Source organism: Lolium perenne, chromosome 4 (genome assembly GCF_019359855.2).
Source record: "Lolium perenne isolate Kyuss_39 chromosome 4, Kyuss_2.0, whole genome shotgun sequence".
Classification (NCBI taxonomy): domain Eukaryota; kingdom Viridiplantae; phylum Streptophyta; class Magnoliopsida; order Poales; family Poaceae; genus Lolium; species Lolium perenne.
The window spans coordinates 170,075,577-170,095,642 of NC_067247.2; the positions used below are offsets into that span (position 1 = coordinate 170,075,577).

Consider the following 20,066-nt stretch of genomic DNA (forward strand, 5'->3'; position numbering starts at 1 on the left):
GGCAGATCATTTTTTTTTAGTTTAGTTGCATCTTCATTTACAGCTGATAAAAATCTCAGCTGCATCCTATGTATAACTAAAATAATAGATGCAATCTAACATGCAATTCTTACGTGCATGGTGTAGGATTTCACTAAAAGCTAACTTAGTTCTCAACTTAGCCAAGAACAGGCAAATCCGATGTTTTATTGCGCTCAGTTCAAAAGAAAAGTTTTATTGCGACTCAGTTTACTCGTCCAATGTACTCGCAGGCTGAAGCCGCCAGCTCATGTTTGCGTCTAGATTAACCACCAAATCACTTATGCATATCATACACATATGGCGATTTTTTTAAAGAAACATAGTACAAAGGCAGACGTTTACATACACGCGTATACACTCATCCGTATGAACGCACACACGCACACCCTACTTTTATGAGCACCTTCGAAAGACTAAGCTAGCGGATGGGATCTTGGAATTAACAAAGTCACCATAGGCGGCTCGCTGTCGACGGGAACATCGTCTCCCACTAAATGAATATACCGCATTTATGAGACACACATATGTCAAACATATGGTTTGAACTCTGGTGGGCTTGGGTACAACCACCTTCCTAACCATCTAACCTCAGATTGGTTCTCTGTGAATTGATTTGCAAGACCTAGCGACGAGAAGTATTGATAGTCGTAGCTGCTACATTGCCACTCGTGTCATCTGACACCAGTGATTTTGGAAGTAAATCTTTCACTAGCTACACCATTTTCTAGACAAGGAAGAAACAATCTTTGCAGTCATTGTTGGATTCCCTGGAGGCATGGAGCTAACTCAAGCTGTGTTTAAATTTCGGTTGATTCTTTGGAATGAGATCAAAATTCCAAATGCCATTGTGCTAAAATCTGCAGTTCTTCACCTCCTCATGCATGGTAGACCTGTTACAAAATGTAAAGTAGAGTAATTTCCGGTTTTCGAGTCTTAATTACCTGCATCAATTCGCACAGTAACTAATCTCACATTTTTTGGAATCAATTACGAGCAGAATATTATACGGAAGAAACTTCTATTCCTTTGGTTTATTGCCAGAAACAACTTCACTTTCCATTGATTTCTGCTCTTAGTTCCCCTATGTACAGTACAGGAACAGAGTCTCCCTACTACTCCTAGACGCGCCTAGCTAGACTAGACGCGCCTGACCCTCACCGGCAGCCCGCCGCTGATGGACGCCGTCAGCCCCGGCGCGAACCTGGGCGCGACGGCGCCGGCGCCATTTTCCCCGACAACCTCCACGTCGAACATCCTCACCACCGCCACGCTCACCGCCTTCATCTCCATCACGGCCAGCTCCTTTCCGAGGCACACGCGGAGCCCGGCCTGGAACACCGGGTACCTGTACAGGCTCTCCGGCGCGAATGCCCCGCCGGCACCAGTCAGCCACCGCTCCGGACGGAACTTGTCGTAGTCGGCGCCCCAAATGCGCGGCATGCGTCCCATGGCATAGGGGTGGTACATGACGCGCTGGCTTGCGGACACGTACGTGCCGTCCGGTAGCACGTCGGCGGCGGCGCAGAACTTGGAGTCGAACTGCACCGGCGGGAACAGCCGCATGTTCTCGTACAGCACCGCGTGGGTGTAGTTGAGGGACTTGAGGTGCTCGTACGTGGTTCTCGACGTCGGAGTCGTGTTGTCCCTGGCCGCGTCCTCCGCGCGCATGGCGGCCGCCACCGCGGGGTTCTTGGAGAGCAGCATAAAGATGGTGGTGAGCGCGGAGGCGACCGTGTCGCGGCCGGCGAGGAGGAAGCTGACGACGATGTCGCGGAGGTACTTGTCGTCCACGGCGCCGGCGCCGTGCGCCTCCGAGGCCATGAACCGGGACATGAGGTCGTGGCTGCCAGCGACGCCCAGCTTCCGGCGCTGCCTTATCATTGCCGCCGCGAGCTCGTCGACGAGGCGGATGGACTTCCTGAGCTCCCTCTCGGACCCGACGTTGAGCAGGCGCTTGACCTTCCAGACCAGCGGCGACGAGGCCGCGCCGCGCATGGCGGAGAGCCGCGACGCGGCGTCGAAGGCGGCGGCGAGCTTGGACATGGGCATGTCGAGCTCGAGGCAGCCCGGGTCGAGGCCGAAGGAGATCTTGCAGATGGTGTCGAAGGCGAAGCGGCGGAAGACGTCCTGGAGGTCGAGCACCCTGGCATTATCGGCGGCGTCGGCGAGCACGGGCAGGAGGCGCGCCTCGACCTCCCCGGCGACGATCCCGTAGGCGTAGGAGCGGACGGCGACGCTGCCGAGCTCGAGGCTGGCCATCTTGCGCTGGTGGCGCCAGGCGTCGCCGTCGACGTTGAAGATGCCGCCGCCGAGGAGGTCGCCGAGGACGGCGGCGAAGGGCTTGCCCTTGGGGTAGTTGTCGAAGCGGGTGCGGAGCATGTGCTCGACGTTGGCCGGGTTGGCGGTGACGGTGCAGCCGAGGACGTGGACGGTGACGGTGCCGGTGGGCGAGTCGCGGAGCAGGTGCGCGTACCAGTCACCGAGGTTGGTGAAGTCCCGCGCCCAGGAGCCGGTGAGGTAGGAGCGGCAGACGTGGCAGCTGCACCAGGGCCAGCGGCGCGCCAGCAGGAGCACCGCGCCGAGCGCCACCACGCAGAGGGAGAAGCCGAGGAACGCTAGCCCGGCGCACTGCGTGCACCATGGCAGCTCCTCCATGGCCGTGGGTGTGGCCGTGGACGAGGTGACGGCGTCCATGGCTCTCCCTTGAATTGGAGGAGGCCGGAGCAGGGGAAGACAACGGAAAATGAGCGATATCCTTGTTTTCGGGTGTGGGGGAGTCGAGGGAGGCGTGCGCGTATATAATGGGCGCGCGAGTGGACGGGGAAGTACTGGCACATGCCGCACGTGCGCCAAATCTTAAACTACGCATTTCTCGCCATTTAATTTTGAGTGTAGACAGCGCATGCCCTCCCGTCATTGAGCATGGCGCCGCGTCAGTATGGCGCCCAAGTCCAAACTTAGGGCGAATTACTATCCACGGTTATTACCACCTGTTTTATTACTAGTAGAAAAAATAGGCACTTATCAAATGAACAAATATAGTTACTACTCCTTATAAGTGGTACAATGAGATTAGTTACTACTCCTTATAAGTGGTACAATGAGATTAAAGTTGATCCAAAAAAAACGAAAGTAAACCATTTTGTGCCAATGTTACACTTTTTAAGAACCCGGTAATGTCAATGTTACACTTTTTTTGCCGTCATAAGATATATACCGCTTTCCTTCTAATATCAAGGCATTCTATGGCGGCAATGGGAAGAGAAGATCAACAAATATATAGAGGAAGGGGGTCTCATCATGTTATGAGGCTTACGGAAAGATCAGTGCCAATTTGAGACTACTGAAGGAGAGACCTGCACGATCTTAGTGATGGAAATAGGAGAAAAGAAGTCGGAAGATCAAGGATGCCACCTAGAGGGGGTGGATAGGCGGTTTAAAGCCTTCTTATGTTGGAGGCTTGAGCAAGTGCGGAATAAAAGTAAAGTTTAACTTATCAAGAACAAAGCCTATAAACAAGGTTTGCCTATGTGCATCAACAACCTATGCTAACCAAGATAAGCAACAAGGTGATAGCAAGCTATAGAGCATGAACCACGAAGGCTATCACAAAGTAAAGTGCCTAAGTAAAGAAGCTCGGGTTGAGGAGTAACCGAGTCACACAGAGACGACGCTGTATCTAGAAGGTCAGACCCTTGCGGGTGCTACTCTCTGCTAGAGCGGTGTGGAGGCCCAAGGCACTCCAAATGCCACAATGGCGCACTGTATTCTCCTCGAGCCTTCCCAACAATAGAAAAAAAAAAGACTCAATCCACTAAGGGACCCTTAAGGGTGGTCATTGAACCCGTACAAGCTTGCGGTAAGCTCCACAACTTAATTGAAGACTCGCAAGTAAATGCCACGAAGGTCACAAAGCTTGAGGCGAACTCCACAATAATTGGACGCTCCCAAGTAATTTCCAAAGACTAAACTGCCACAAAATGCCACAACGCGACAAAGGACACAATCCGTTTAGGATCAAAGGATCCAAGAGGAACAAGCTCCGGGTACAAGCACCCGAAGAAAGTTAACTCACGAACTCTGACTTCCACATATCATCATGGAGAACTCAAACACATGCACCATATGCAATGGCAAGTCCTTCCCTCTCAAATTCCACCAAAGTGACAAAATCTATTGGAGAATCAGAGAGGAAGAACAAAGGAGGATAACTCCAAATTTCTCCGAGATATAGATCTAGAGGATTCCCTCATAAAGAGGGGATTGTGATTGTTAGTATAGTAGATCTAGATCTCCTCTCTCTTTTCCTCAAACGAGAGTAAAAATCATGGAGGGAATAGAGAGATTCCAAGCTAATGAAAGATCAATAATGGGGGCAAGGACGAGCTGTGCAAGACTAGGTACCATTGGGAAAGAAAACCCCTTAAATAGGTACCTCGAAAATCCAACTGTTAGGTGCAGAAATCATAGGACCGGAAGTTCTGTCCTTTTGGGGGTAGAAATCATAGTACCGGACAAGCCAAAAGGAAGTACAAAGGTCAAAAAGATGCAAGTGTTGGGCGTAAGGAGGATGGCACTACCGGTGGCCGGTACTGATGACCCACAAGTATAGGGGATCGCAGCAGTCTTCGCGGGTAGTATAACCCAATTTATTGATTCGACACAAGGGGAGACAAAGAACACTTGGAAGCCTTAACAGCGGAGTTGTCAATTCAGCTGCACCTGGAAACGGACTTGCTCGCAAGAGTTTATCAGTAGTAACAGTTTTATAGCGATAGCGATAGTGAAATAACAAGCAGAGTAACAAAGACAGTAGTGATTATAGTAAACAGCAGGATTAAAATACTGTAGGCACGGGGACGGATAACGGGCGTTGCATGGATGAGAGAAACTCATGTAACAATCATAGCAGGGCATTTGCAGATAATAATAAAACGGTGTCCAAGTACAAAGCAATCAATAGGCATGTGTTCCAATTATAGTCGTACGTGCTCGCAATGAGAAACTTGCACAACATCTTTTGTCCTACCAGCCGGTGGCAGCCGGGCCTCAAGGGAAACTACTGGATATTAAGGTACTCCTTTTAATAGAGTACCGGAGCAAAGCATTAACACTCCGTGAACACATGTGATCCTCACATCACTACCATCCCCTCCGGTTGTCCCGATTCTTGTCACTTCGGGGCCATTGGTTCCGGACAGCGACATGTGTATACAACTTGCAGGTAAGACCATAAACAATGAATATCATGATGAAATAATAACATGTTCAGATCTGAGATCATGGCACTCGGGCCCTAGTGACAAGCATTAAGCATAACAAGTTGCAACAATATCATCAAAGTACCAATTACGGACACTAGGCACTATGTCCTAACAATCTTATGCTATTACATGACCAATCTCATCCAATCCCTACCATCCCCTTCGGCCTACAGCGGGGGAATTACTCACACATGGATGGGGGAAACATGGCTGGTTGATGGAGAGGCGTCGGTGGTGATGATGGCGATGATCTCCTCCAATTCCCCGTCCCGGCGGAGTGCCAGAACGGAGACTTCTGGCTCCCGCGATGGAGTTTCGCGATGTGGCGGCGTTCTGGAGGCTTTCTGGCGACTTCGACTTCTCTCCGTGCGTTTTTAGGTCGAAGGCAATATATAGTCCGAAGGAGGGCGTCGGAGGCCGACCGAGGGGGCCACACCATAGGGCCGCGCGGGCCCCCCTAGGCCGCGCCGCCTTATGGTGTGGGGCCCTAGGGCCTCCACCTGACTTGTCCTTCTGGCTCCGTCAGTAATCTGGGAAAATAGGGCCTTCTGCATAAATTCCGAGGATTTTCCCGAAAGTTGGATTTCTGCACAAAAACGAGACACCAGAACAGTTCTGCTGAAAACAGCGTTAGTCCGTGTTAGTTGTATCCAAAATACACAAATTAGAGGCAAAACAATAGCAAAAGTGTTCGAGAAAGTAGATACGTTTTGGACGTATCAACTCCCCCCAAGCTTAGCTTATTGCTTGTCCTCAAGCAATTCATTTAACAACTGAGCGATAAAAGAACTTTCACGAACACATTTGCTCATATGATGTAGATATTCTCATGCTATGGCTAATACTTAAGCAGTTGATAATGAGATACATGCAAATAAGATCATCTAACAGCTATGTCAATCATGGAGAGGTACCAACAATTAATAATAAGCACCATGAATCATGTATATAAGCAGGATTGCAATGTTCATAAGAGAGTATGATAAAGTGGTATCTCGCTTGCCCGTATTTGATCAGCAAAACATAAATGCCCAGGCACCTCTGGAGTTCATAGAAAGACTAGAAGTAGTGATTGTCAAAGATAAAAGCATCAAAGTTATACCACAATCAATCATATTTTGAGACAAGCATATTATACTAAGAATGACAGTTGTGCTCTCAAGATAGTGCTCAAAGAAAGAATGGAGACACAACACAAAAGTAAAAGATTGACCCTTCGCAGAGGGAAGCAGGGATTAACATGCGCTAGAGCTTTTCATTTTTTTAAACAGGAGTAAAATTATTTTGAGAGGTGTTTGTTGTTGTCAACGAATGGTAATGGGTACACTAACTACCTCGCCAACCGGACTCCCAAGAGCGGCTCCCATGAATTATTTTTATGTTTATGCGGCACTCCTTCCAACCTTTCTTTCACAAACCATGGCTAACCGAATCCTCGGGTGCCTACCAACAATCACATACCATGAAGGAGTGCCTTTTTATTTTAGTTTTATTATGATGACACTCCCCCCAACCTTTGCTTACACAAGCCATGGCTAACCGAATCCTTCGGGTGCCATCCAACAATCACATACCATGGAGGAGTGTCTATTTAGATTAATTAATTCGGGACTGGGAATCCCATTGCCAGCTCTTTTTGCAAAATTATTGGATAAGCGGATGTGCCACTAGTCCATATGAGAGTCCGTCAAAAGTAAATGACAAGGTTGAAAGCTAAACACCACATACTTCCTCATGAGCTATGAAACATTAACACAAATTGAGAAGCATTTTGAAGGTTTTAAAGGTAGCGCATGAGAATTTACTTGGAATGGTTTGAAATGCCATGCATAGGTATTTATGGTGGACACTTTGGAACAACTTGGTTTTCAGGTGTTTGGAAGCACGAGCAGCATTCCCGCTCAGTACAAGTGAAGGCTAGCAAAAGACTAGGGAGCGACAAATCAAGAGAGCAGTAACTGTCATAATCATGCTTGCGGTAAAATAAATTAACGGAGGCATAAAAGTGATACAAGAACTCTGAAACAATATAAATCATCGGGGCTTAATTGACTTTTGTTCAGTCATATGCATGCGTGAGCATGTGCCAAGTCGATATAAATGAATTATTCAGAGGAGGATACCACAATGCCATACTTACTTATGAATAAAACAATGCAAGCAAACATCCATGACATGCTACTCATATTAATAAATTGGAGCTAAACATGAGAGATCATGAACTACTAGACTTTCTCAAATAACATATACCTCACATGAACCAACTAAGCATGCTCACATGGATGAGTATATGTACAAAAATGAAAACAAATAGAGTTCATACCAGCCTCTCACCACAATCCAATTGTCGTAGATCGTCATTATTGCCTTTCACTTGTGCAGCTTGGATAATATAAAATGAAAACCACGCTCCAGCCACCGAAGACCATTGAACTCATAATGAACTTTACAAACCAAAGAAGAACAGCAAATATTTTTGGTGTTTTCGAGTTTGAGAACAAGAACAAAAGGAAACAAGCAAACAAAGCAAAATCTTTTTGGGTTTTCTTATAGCAAACTAGCAATAGCAAATAAAGCGAAACAAATGCAAGAAACCAAAGCAAACAAATGATGAAGAGAAACAACAGAAATATTTTTGGTCTTTTTGTGTTTTGGGAAAGAAACAAAGCAAAAACAAGAATTGACAAACTAGAAGACTCACATAAACACAAAGCAGCAGAAATTCGTCAAACTTGACAGCAGTACAGTACCTGATTTTTAATAAATTCTTCCACTGCTCAAATCGAAAAGTGTTCAACTAATGAAAGTTAGATAACAACCTGGGGAACATGCACAAAAATCATCTTCCTCTCATTAGAAAACCACTCAACCCAACAAAACAAGTATATACAAGTATCCAGCAATCATAATATGCAAAGAATGAGTGATGCCGGTATACCTCCCCCCAAGCTTAGGCTTTTGGCCTAAGTGGAGTTCAACCCCAACGAGGGTCGCTGTTCCTCGCCGGTGGATAATTCATGGCGTAGTCATAGTAAAGTTCTTGTGCAGAAGAAAAGCGTGGAGGCTCCACATGCCCAACATGTTGATGCAAGGAACTTGCTGCATCGGATGATGAGTCGAGGTGTTCCTCGTCCCCCTCCGTGTTGTCTCTTGCATGATGGCCTCCTCCCTCTATGTGTGCATTCAGTGCACCTTCTGTGACCGACCAATCCTCCCTGGAATCAAGGTTAAATAGAACAGGCGCAGGCAATCTTACTAGGTTCTCAGTTTTCTTAGTTATTCTCCAGACTTTCTTATAAAATGTCATCTTGTAAAACAGGTTACCCAAATTAGGTGAATCAGAAACAAATTCATGTTTAATCATAGAGGCTATGTCAAGTTTTTCTATGGAAAGTGGAATATCAAGATGATGAGGTTCTACATTATGCAAAGCTAGTAAACGAGAGGCGATGAGACCTCCACAAATTCCACCCTTCTCACGGCTAGTAGTAAGTCTATAAGCTATCAATGCTCCCAAATTATAAGTCCTACTACCTTGCAGTGCCGCAGCTAGAAAAGCCAAATCCGGGATAGATAGTTTACCACCAATCTTTCTAGTAAGAACGCATTTAGTAACGAAATAAGCAAAGTAGCGGATAGCTGGGAGCTGAATGCTAGTGATTTTACCACTATCCTCTGAGTAACTCCTTCCATAGCAAATCATCTCGAAGAGGCTTAAGAGTTCTCGCGGCGATCCCCTTATCTTCTCGCATGATCCCCATTGCGGTACTCTAATTGCTGCACAAAAATCACTGAATGGCAAGTTGACAGCTTTATTATAAATTTTATACTGAACCGTGGGGTTAGATCGCGACCAATTGAACTTAAAGTCCTGCACAACAGACATAGTTAATTTTGCATATTGGCTTGGTTCTCCATCAACAAAATCACTCAGCCCTGCACGAGAAATTAGACTCTGAACATCTTCCAGTATTCCTGCGCTTCTCATGAAATCTGCGCACGGGTAGTAGGAGGGGTATACTCCCTCTTCACGGTTCACTCTCATGACTTGTTGCACCTCCAATTCTTGTTGGTTTAGTTGATATCTATTCCATTCCATTTTCTGAAATTTTTAACCAACAATATAAAATTTGATTTGATGACATATAATCAAGGGGAACTACTATAGGAACTTGCTAGAGTACTAGTCATGCATCAAAACTAGTTTATACAACTTAGAACAAGCATGCAAGCTCACTAAACATGTTACCTAAAGCAGCAAAATATTCAAGATATACTCAACCAAACAAAATTCTACTTGGATAATCAGAGGAGTCACATACCGGAGAGCAAATGTGCCAAATTTCAGACAGAAATCTGGGCTGAGCAAAGAGATCGAAAAATCCTGAGCTCTTGAGCAAAAACGCGAGTGAGAGAAAGCTGGTTCGAGTTTTTTTCGGGAGAGAGAAGATTCTGGGAGAAAGAGATGAAGTAGTGGGGCAAGGAGGGGCCCACACCACAGGGTGGCGCGCCCCCCTCCTTGGCCGCGCCGGCTGGTGGTGTGGCACCCTGGGGTGCCCCACAGGTCATCCTCTGGTGCTCCCAGGTGCCTCTTCGAAAAATAGGACCAACGGTATAATTTTTGTGAATTTTTGAAAACTTTAAAAAATGCACATTTCTGGGTATTAAGTTTATTATTACTGGCCAGCAAATTTTTTGAAAACTCTAATTAACTAAGGAACTTTGCAAATCAAAAGTGCTACAGCAAATAAGAAAAGTGGAGTGAGAAAGAGATGTTGTTTACCTCCTCTATGCATATAAAAGGTATTCGTTAACAAGGTTGATCAAGTCTTGCCACCGAATAATTTTTACATAACATGAGAAGAAATAAACCTCAAATCAATCATGTTACCTTGAATTGTATTGATATGGATCCAATCATAAGATTTTGATAACCTTCTTTAGGCTCATATATAGGACAATCGATAGTTCCAACTTTGATAGTTCTGACATTAGAAATAGTATTGACTCCACATACTTTATCGATCTTCTTGGGGAAATAGACGGTATGCTCCTTATCATCAACATTAAAAGTAACCTTTCCTTTATTGCAATCAATAACAGCCCCTGCGGTGTTAAGAAAAGGTCTCCCAAGAATAATAGACATATTATCATCTTCAGGCATTTCCAACACAACAAAATCAGTTAATATCAAGCAGTTATTAGTAACTTGAACAGGAACATCCTCACATATACCAACAGGAATAGCAGTAGATTTATCAGCCATTTGCAAAGATATATCAGTAGGTATCAACTTATCTAAATAAAGCCTCTTATAAAGAGAAAAAGGCATAACACTAACACCGGCTCCCAAGTCACATAGAGCAGTTTTAACATAATTATTCTTAATAGAACAAGGAATAGTAGGTATACCTGGGTCGCCCAACTTCTTCGGCACTTTGCCATTGAAAGAGTAATTAGCAAGCATAGTGGAAATTTCCTCATTGGGGATTTTCCTTTTGTTAGTAACAATATCTTTCATATACTTTGAATAAGGAGGCAATTTAATAGCATCAGTCAAAGGGATTTGCCAGAATAAAGGTTTCATCCAATCGCAAAATTTATTATAGTGTTCTTCTTCCTTTGATTTTAATTTCTTAGCAGGAAAAGGCATTTGCTTTTGCACCCAAGGTTCTCTTTCATTACCATGTTTCTTAGCAATAAAATCTTCTTTATTATACTTTTTATTTTTAGCATGCTTTTCAGGTTCATCTTCTACCTCTTCTTTATCAGAAGCATCATTCTTATCATTATCATTATCATTATCATTATTATGTTCATTACCACTTTCAGTTTCAGCATCAGAAATAGAAATACTATTAGGATCATTAACAGGCTCAGAGGATTCTACAACATTTTTATGTTTCTTCTTCTTCTTTTTCTTAGAATGAGCACTAGGTTCAATGCGTTGAGAATCTTGTTCAATTCTTTTGGGATGCCCTTCAGGATATAGAGGATCCTGGGTAGAGACACCACCTCTAGTTGTTACTTCATAAGCATGTTTCTCTTTAGAATTATTATTTAGCAAGTCATTTTGCACTTTAGTGAGTTGATCAATTTGAGTTTGAATCATTTGAAAATGTTTAACAAGCATCTTAACATCATTGGAGGTTCTCTCCACAATATCATGCAAATTGCTAATAGCTTGAGAATTTTCCATTAGATGATTCTCTACTCTCATATTAAAATTCTCTTGCTTAACAATATAATTATCAAAATCATCTAAGCATTGTGCAGGAGGTTTCGAATACGGAATATCTTCCCTAGTAAAGCGTTGAAGGGAGTTTACCTCAATCATGGGTGAAGGGGGAATTATCTCACATATATCTTCTATAGGAGGTAGATTCTTCACATCTTCGGATTTAATACCTTTCTCCTTGAGAGACTTCTTAGCTTCCCGCATATCTTCATCATTCAATTCAATTAAACCCCTCTTCTTCAATATTGGCGTTGGAGTTGGTTTAGGTGTATCCCAATCATCATGATTCCGGCTTATTCTAGCCAATAAATCTTGACTTAAATCTGGAGTTCTTTTCCTGAAAATACAACCAGCACAACTATCCAAATATGCTCTAGATTCAATGGTTAGTCCACTATAAAATATATCAAGTAGATCATTCTTTTCTAAATCATGTCCAGGTCGAGCTCTGATAAGAGAATAAAATCTTGCCCATGCCGCAGGCAATTTCTCTTCATCTCCCTGATCAAATCTGTAAATTCTCCTCAGAAGCGACATGTTGAGCACTAGCAGGAAAGTATTCTCGAAAGAAAACATCACGCAAATCAGATGGACTTTTAATAGAACCAGGAGGCAAATTATTATACCAAGTTTTAGCATCATCCTTTAATGAGAAAGGAAAATTTTTAATGACAAAGTAAGTACGCATCTTGATATCATCAGAAAACAAGCTACTCATAGAAGAAAGTTCATTCATGTGTTCTACAGCACTTTCTTTTTCAGTACCACAAAAGGGTGCTTTCTCTACAATAGCTATATGAGATAGATCAAGAGAAAAATCATAACCTTTATCCTTAATGCATATAGGAGATGTGGCAAATTCAGGATCAGGAGATAGCTTATGTCTAACAGTATATTGTGCGAGAAACTTTTTAATGTTTCTTGCATCAGTAATAGAATTGCATTTATCAATAAAATCATCATTAAGCTCCACATAACCTTCATCAGGATCATCACTAGAATAATCAAGTTCAGGTGAATTAACAGGTGTAGTGGCATTTTCATTAGGAGTTTCAGCATTTTCAGTTTGTCTAGACCTAGCAATTGTAGCATCTAGAAAGGATCCCAACGAACCACTATCATCAAGCACAGCAGAAACATTATCAATATGATGAGAGTTTTCAGATTCAGCAGACGTACCACCAAGCGAAGCTTGTGGCGGTGAAACAAGTTGACTTATCACAGATGGTGAATCAAGTGTAGCAGAGGTACTCAGAGTTGTACCTTTTCTTGTAGTGGATGGTAATATGGCGACTTTAGACTCGCGAGCTTTACCCATGATGGAGAATTTGCAGCGAACAATATCAATCCAAGTGAAATTCCAAATAAAGCTATGCTCCCCGGTAACGGCGCCAGAAAACAGTCTTGATGACCCACAAGTATAGGGGATCGCAGCAGTCTTCGCGGGAAGTATAACCCAATTTATTGATTCGACACAAGGGGAGACAAAGAACACTTGGAAGCCTTAACAGCGGAGTTGTCAATTCAGCTGCACCTGGAAACAGACTTGCTCGCAAGAGTTTATCAGTAGTAACAGTTTTATAGCAGTAGATAGTGAAATAACAAAGAAAGAGAGTAACAAAGACAGCAGTAGTGATTATAGTAAACAGCAGGATTAAAATACTGTAGGCACTGGGACGGATAACGGGCGTTGCATGGATGAGAGAAACTCATGTAACAATCATAGCAAGGCATTTGCAGATAATAATAAAACGGTGTCCAAGTACAAAGCAATCAATAGGCATGTGTTCCAATTATAGTCGTACGTGCTCGCAATGAGAAACTTGCACAACATCTTTTGTCCTACCAGCCGGTGGCAGCCGGGCCTCAAGGGAAACTACTGGATATTAAGGTACTCCTTTTAATAGAGTACCGGAGCAAAGCATTAACACTCCGTGAACACATGTGATCCTCACATCACTACCATCCCCTCCGGTTGTCCCGATTCTTGTCACTTCGGGGCCATTGGTTCCGGACAGCGACATGTGTATACAACTTGCAGGTAAGACCATAAACAATGAATATCATGATGAAATAATAACATGTTCAGATCTGAGATCATGGCACTCGGGCCCTAGTGACAAGCATTAAGCATAACAAGTTGCAACAATATCATCAAAGTACCAATTACGGACACTAGGCACTGATACGTCTCCGACGTATCGATAATTTCTTATGTTCCATGCCACATTATTGATGATATCTACATGTTTTATGCACACTTTATGTCATATTTCTGCGTTTTCCGGAACTAACCTATTGACGAGATGCCGAAAGGCCAGTTGCTATTTTCTGCTGTTTTTGGTTTCAGAAATCCTAGTAAGGAAATATTTTCGGAATCGGACGAAATCAACTCCGGAGATCTTATAATTTCAGGAAGCTTCCAGAGCACCGGAGAAAAGTCAGAGGGGAGCCAGGGGGGCCCACCCCACAGGGTGGCGCGGCCCAAGGGGGGGGCGCGCCCCCCTATCATCTGGGCACCCCGTGGCCCCTCCGACTCCGCCTCTCGGCCTATTTAATCGTCGCTGACCTAAAAACCTCGACCAGTTTGACGAAAACAGAGAAAACCATCCAGAGCCGCCGCCATCGCGAAAGTCCAATTCGTGGGATAGAACTCTCTGTTCCGGCACCCTGCCGGGACGGGGAATTGCCCCCGGAGTCATCTCCACCGCCGTCTCCACCAACATCTTCACCGCCATCGCTGTCTCCATGATGAGGAGGGAGTAATTCACCCCCAGGGCTGAGGGCTCCGCTGTAGCTATGTGGTTCATCTCTCTCTCTTTGTGATCAAGTTGAATATCATCTATGTGCTACTCTAGTGATGTTATTAAAGTAGTGTATTCCTCCTGCACGGTGTAATGTGGACAGTGTGTGCATCGTGTAGTACTTGGTTTATGCTATGATTGTGATCTCTTGTAGATTATGAAGTTAACTATTACTATGATGGTATTGATGCGATCTATTCCTCCTTTCATAGTGTGATGGTAGAAGTGTGCATGCTATGTTAGTACTTGGTTTGGTTGTGTTGATCTATCTTGCACTCTAAGGTTATTTAAATATGAACATTGAATATTGTGGAGCTTGTTAACTCCGGCATTGAGGGTTCGTGTAATCCTACACAATGGTGTTCATCATCCAACAAGAGGGTGTAGAGTAGTCCTATTATGTGACCATTGTTGAGAGTGTCCACTAGTGAAAGCAGGATCCCTGGGCCTTGCTTCCAAGCATCGAATCTCCGTTTGTTTACTGTTTTGTTGAATGTTTACTCGCTGCCATATTTTACTCGGATTTCTATTATCACTCATACTCATCCATATTATTTGTATCTCACTATCTCTTCGCCGAACTAGTGCACCTATTGTATTAGGTGTGTTGGGGACACAAGAGACTTTTGCTTTGTGGCTGCAGGGTTGCTTGAGAGGGATATCTTTGACCTCTTCCTCCCTGAGATCGATAAACCTTGGGTGATCCACTTAAGGGAAATTTGCTGCTGTTCTACAAACCTCTGCTCTTGGAGGCCCAACACTGTCTACAAGAATAGAAGCTCCCGTAGACATCAAGCACTTTTCTGGCGCCGTTGCCGGGGAGGAAAGGTAAAAGGCACTCATACTCCGGCCTGTGTAACAGTACTTTTCTGGCGCCATTGTGTTTGTGCTCGAAGCTATTTCCTTTAGATCCTGCAATTGCATCTTTTTGTTTCTTGTTTTACACTAGTTAGGCATAATGGACAACAATGAGCTTCTTATTTTATTTCCTGAGTTAAGACATGAATTGTGTGATGCGAAAATTAAAGAACCTATGGAACCTCATTTGCATGCTAGTAGCAATGTTATTGGTATGATTGCAATCACTGCTAATGCTATGGATAAGTCTAAGCTTGGGGAAGCTAGTTTAAATAAAAATAATCCTTTTTGCTCCTCAGCTTTGGAAGAAATATTTTGCTCTGATAATGCTTTATCTCCCATATGCAATAACTCTAATGATGCTTCTGATATTTTAAATCCACCTGCTGAAAGGATTCCGTATAAAATACCTATGAAAATTATTGAACGTGTTATTGATAACCGCTATAAAGGGGATGGAACTGTCCATCCTGGATATCATTTACTGTTTTTGCATGAATTATGCGGGTTATTCAAGTGTGCAGGTATCTCTACGGATGAAGTGAGGAAGAAGCTATTCTCTTTTTCGCTGTCTGGTAAAGCGGCACACTGGTATAAATTGTTAAAGAATAGTCATTCTCTTGGTTGGGAGGAAATTGTACCTCTCTTTTATTCTAAATTTTATCCTCCTCATGAAGTGCATATTGATAGGAATTACATTTATAATTTTTATCCTCGTGATGGAGAGAGTATTTCTCAAGCGTGGGGGAGATTGAAGTCACTAATGCTCAAATGTCCCATTCATGAGCTTCCCCGTAATGTTATTGTTAACAATTTTTATGCGAGGCTTTCAGGACAACACAAGGACTATCTGGATGCCTGTTCGGAGGGATCTTTCACAAGCAAGGAGGTTGAAGCTAGGTGGGATCTTCTTGATCGGATTAAGGAGAATGCTGAAGGATGGGAGAACAATGAAGGTAAAGAGTCAGGTATAAATTATGATTATGAATGCATTGAAGCTTTTATGGATACCGATAAATTTCGAAATATGAGTGCTACTTATGGTCTTGACTCTCAAGTTGCTGCAAATCTTTATAAATCCTTTGCTTCTCATTTTGAATTGCCTAAGAAGAATTTTGATAAGTATCATGAACCTTTTAAAGAGGCTTGCATGAAGAATGAAATTGTTGTTAATTATTGCAATAATCATGCTCAAACTCCTAAGAGTTCTATTTCCTATAAGCATGTTAATTTTTGTGGAATGCATAGACCATGTGGAATTAATCAAATCGAAGATGAATATTGTATCCATCATATTAATGAAAAAACTAGAAAGTGGGCTAGGACTCTAGATGATCTTGGTAAAAAAGTTTGTGCCCTCTATCCTTTTATTTGTGAAGTTTGCCATGAAGTGGGTCATTTCAATTTTCAATGCTCCTCCAATGATAATTTGAACCCAATGAGTGCTGCAAATTTGTATTGTGATAATGAAATTACTCCTAATCAGCATGATGAACTCACTTTATTTTTGTGTTGTGAAGAGTTATCAAGGAAAATTTCTTTGTTAGATATTAATGATCTTGATATTGATGATGTCCTGCATGGGTGTTTTTCTTATTGCATTGATAATAGCCATACAAATACTTACATACAAAATATTTTAGAAGATGACACCTTGCCAAAATATGATAGGACCGCTGTGTGTTTTCAACTAATTAATGAAAAGGAGGGATCCTCCCAAGTTTCTTCTATTGTTTCTGAAAGTAAATCAGGTTATGCGGGCAAGCCACCCCTCAAGCCTCTTCATCCTAAAGAAGGGAACAAGGAGAAGGAAGAGAAGAAGGGAACGAAGAAGAAGAAGAAGAAGAAGGAGGTAACGGCATATTCCCGCGTGAATGAGATAACACTAGGTAACCGTAAGTATGTTGCTCCTAATGATTATTGTGATAATGAATCTGAATACGATGATCTTCCTATGCCCTTTACATACATTAGTGATCATGATTTGAATGAGCACACTACTTTTGATATTGCAAATCTCTGGGAAACTAATTCTGAAAATGATGATGATAATAATTGCCATAGTGTCAGTGCTATCCATGCTTCCTCCCATAATGATATAGAAAGCTCTAAGCTTGGGGAAGAGGTGTTTGAAAATCCTTTTGCTACTGATCATTATGTGTTAGATACATCTCCTTCTAATAACAATGATGGTATGGACACAGACAAACCGACTGTGAAAGATAACTATTCTATTTCTTATGATAACACTGTGCCTCCGACCTTTGATGATTATTATAAAGAATGCTATGATATAGGTTATAACTATCCTTATGAAACTTGTCATAGTCATGATTGGATTACCAAAAACAATTCCCTTAATATGCAACTTGTTTACCATGTTCAAATTCTTGATAATAATCTTGCTCCAATTACTGTTAATGAGAAGAACTCTTCTTATGCCAACATTAATGATACTTCTATGCATATGAACCATGATAAGAATGTTTTAAGTGATGGGTATATTGTGGATTTCATCAATGATGCTACTGAAAGTTATTATGAGAGAGGGAAACATGGTTATATGCATCTTAATAATATTAAGTTTCCCCTCTTTATGTTGAGAATCTTGAAGTTACTCGTGTTTTATCCTCTTATGCTTGTCACTTTATTCTTCATGAATTCATTTGTGTACAAGATTCCTCTGCATAGGAAGCATGTTAGGCTTAAATGCGTTTTGAATTTGCCTCTTGAAGCTCTCTTTTGCTTCAAATACTATTTCTTGCGAGTGCATCATTAAAACTGCTGAGCCCATCTTAATGGCTATAAAGAAAGAACTTCTTGGGAGATAACCCATGTGTTTATTTTGCTACAGTAATTTTGTTTTATATTTGTGTCTTGGAAGTTGTTACTACTGTAGCAACCTCTCCTTATCTTATTTTATTGCATTGTTGTGCCAAGTAAAGTCGTTGATAGTAAGGTTCATACTAGATTTGGATTACTGCGCAGAAACAGATTTCTTTGCTGTCACGAATCTGGGCAAAATTCTCTGTAGGTAACTCACAAAATTATGCCAATTTACGTGAGTGATCCTCAGATATGTACGCAACTTTCATTAAATTTGAGCATTTTCATTTGAGCAAGTCTGGTGCCTCGATAAAATTCGTCTTTACGGACTGTTCTGTTTTGACAGATTCTGCCTTTTATTTCGCATTGCCTCTTTTGCTATGTTGGATGGATTTCCTTTTTCCATTAACTTCCAGTAGCTTTGGGCAATGTCCAGAAGTGTTAAGAATGATTGTGTCACCTCTGAACATGTGAATTTTTGATTGTGCACTAACCCTCTAATGAGTTTGTTTCGAGTTTGGTGTGGAGGAAGTTTTCAAGGGTCAAGAGAGGAGGATGATATACTACGATCAAGGAGAGTGAAAGCTCTAAGCTTGGGGATGTCCCGGTGGTTCACCCCTGCATATATCAAGAAGACTCAAGCGTCTAAGCTTGGGGATGCCCAAGGCATCCCCTTCTTCATCGATAAATTATCAGGTTCCTTCTCTTGAAACTATATTTTTATTCGGTCACATCTTATGTACTTTACTTGGAGCGTCTGTGTGCTTTTGTTTTTGTTTTTATTTGAATAAATGATTGTTTGGGAGAGAGACACACTCCGCTGGTTCGTATGAACACATGTGTTCTTAGCTTTTAATGTTCATGGCGAAGGTTGAAACTGCTTCGTTAATTGTTATATGGTTGGAAACGGAAAATGCTACATGTAGTAATTGGTATGATGTCTTGAATAACTTGATACTTGGCAATTGTTGTGCTCTTGTTTAAGCTCTTGCATCATATACTTTGCACCTATTAGTGAAGAAATACATAGAGCTTGTTAAAATTTGGATTGCATGAGTGGTTTCTCTAGAGTCTAGATATTTTCTAGTGAGGTGTTTGAACAACAAGGAAGACGATGTATAGTCTTATAATGCTTGTAATATGTCTTTTATGTAAGTTTTGATGTACTAGTTTATGCTTGTGTTTGCTTCAAACAACCTTGCTAGCCTAAGCCTTGTATCGAGAGGGATTACTTCTCATGCATCCGAAACCCTTGAGCCAACCACTATGCCATTCGAGTCCACCATACCTACCTACTACATGGTATTTCTCCGCCATTCCAAAGTAAATTGCTTGAAGTGCTACCTTTAAATTTCTATCCTCTACCTTTACAATATATAGCTCATGGGACAAATAGCCTAAAAACTATTGTGGTATTGAATATGTACTTATGCACTTTATCTCTTATTAAGTTGCTTGTTGTGCGATAACCATGTTCCCGGGGACGCCATCAACTACTCTTTGTTGAATATCATGTGAGTTGCTATGCATGTTCGTCTTGTCTGAAGTAAGGGAGATTTACCACCTAATGGTTAGAGCATGCATGTTGTTAGAGAAGAACATTGGGCCGCTAACTAAAGCCATGATCCATGGTGGAAGTTTCAGTTTTGGACATATATCCTCAATCTCATATGAGAAAATTAATTGTTGCTACATGCTTATGCATTAAAGAGGAGTCCATTATCTGTTGTCTATGTTGTCCCGGTATGGATGTCTAAGTTGAGAATAATCAATAGCGAGAAATCCAATGCGAGTTTTCTCCTTAGACCTTTGTACAGGCGGCATAGAGGTACCCCTTTGTGACACTTGGTTAAAACATGTGCATTGCGATAATCCCGGTAATCCAAGCTAATTAGGACAAGGTGCGGGCACTATTAGTATACTATGCATGAGGTTTGCAACTTGTAAGATATAATTTACATAACACATATGCTTTATTACTACCGTTGACAAATTGTTTCTTGTTTTCAAAATCAAAGCTCTAGCACAAATATAGCAATCGATGCTTTCCTCTTT

General features: G+C 42.3%; 1 protein-coding gene across 1 annotated transcript; it reads right to left on the reverse strand.

Moving 5' to 3' along the window:
• Positions 1 to 1,022: 1,022 nt before the first annotated feature.
• Positions 1,023 to 2,780, reverse strand: LOC127294732 (cytochrome P450 94C1-like). Its single transcript, XM_051324611.2, has one exon. The coding sequence runs from the start codon at positions 2,713 to 2,715 to the stop codon at positions 1,159 to 1,161; it is 1,557 nt and encodes a 518-aa protein (XP_051180571.1). The 5' UTR covers positions 2,716 to 2,780; the 3' UTR covers positions 1,023 to 1,158.
• Positions 2,781 to 20,066: the final 17,286 nt, after the last annotated feature.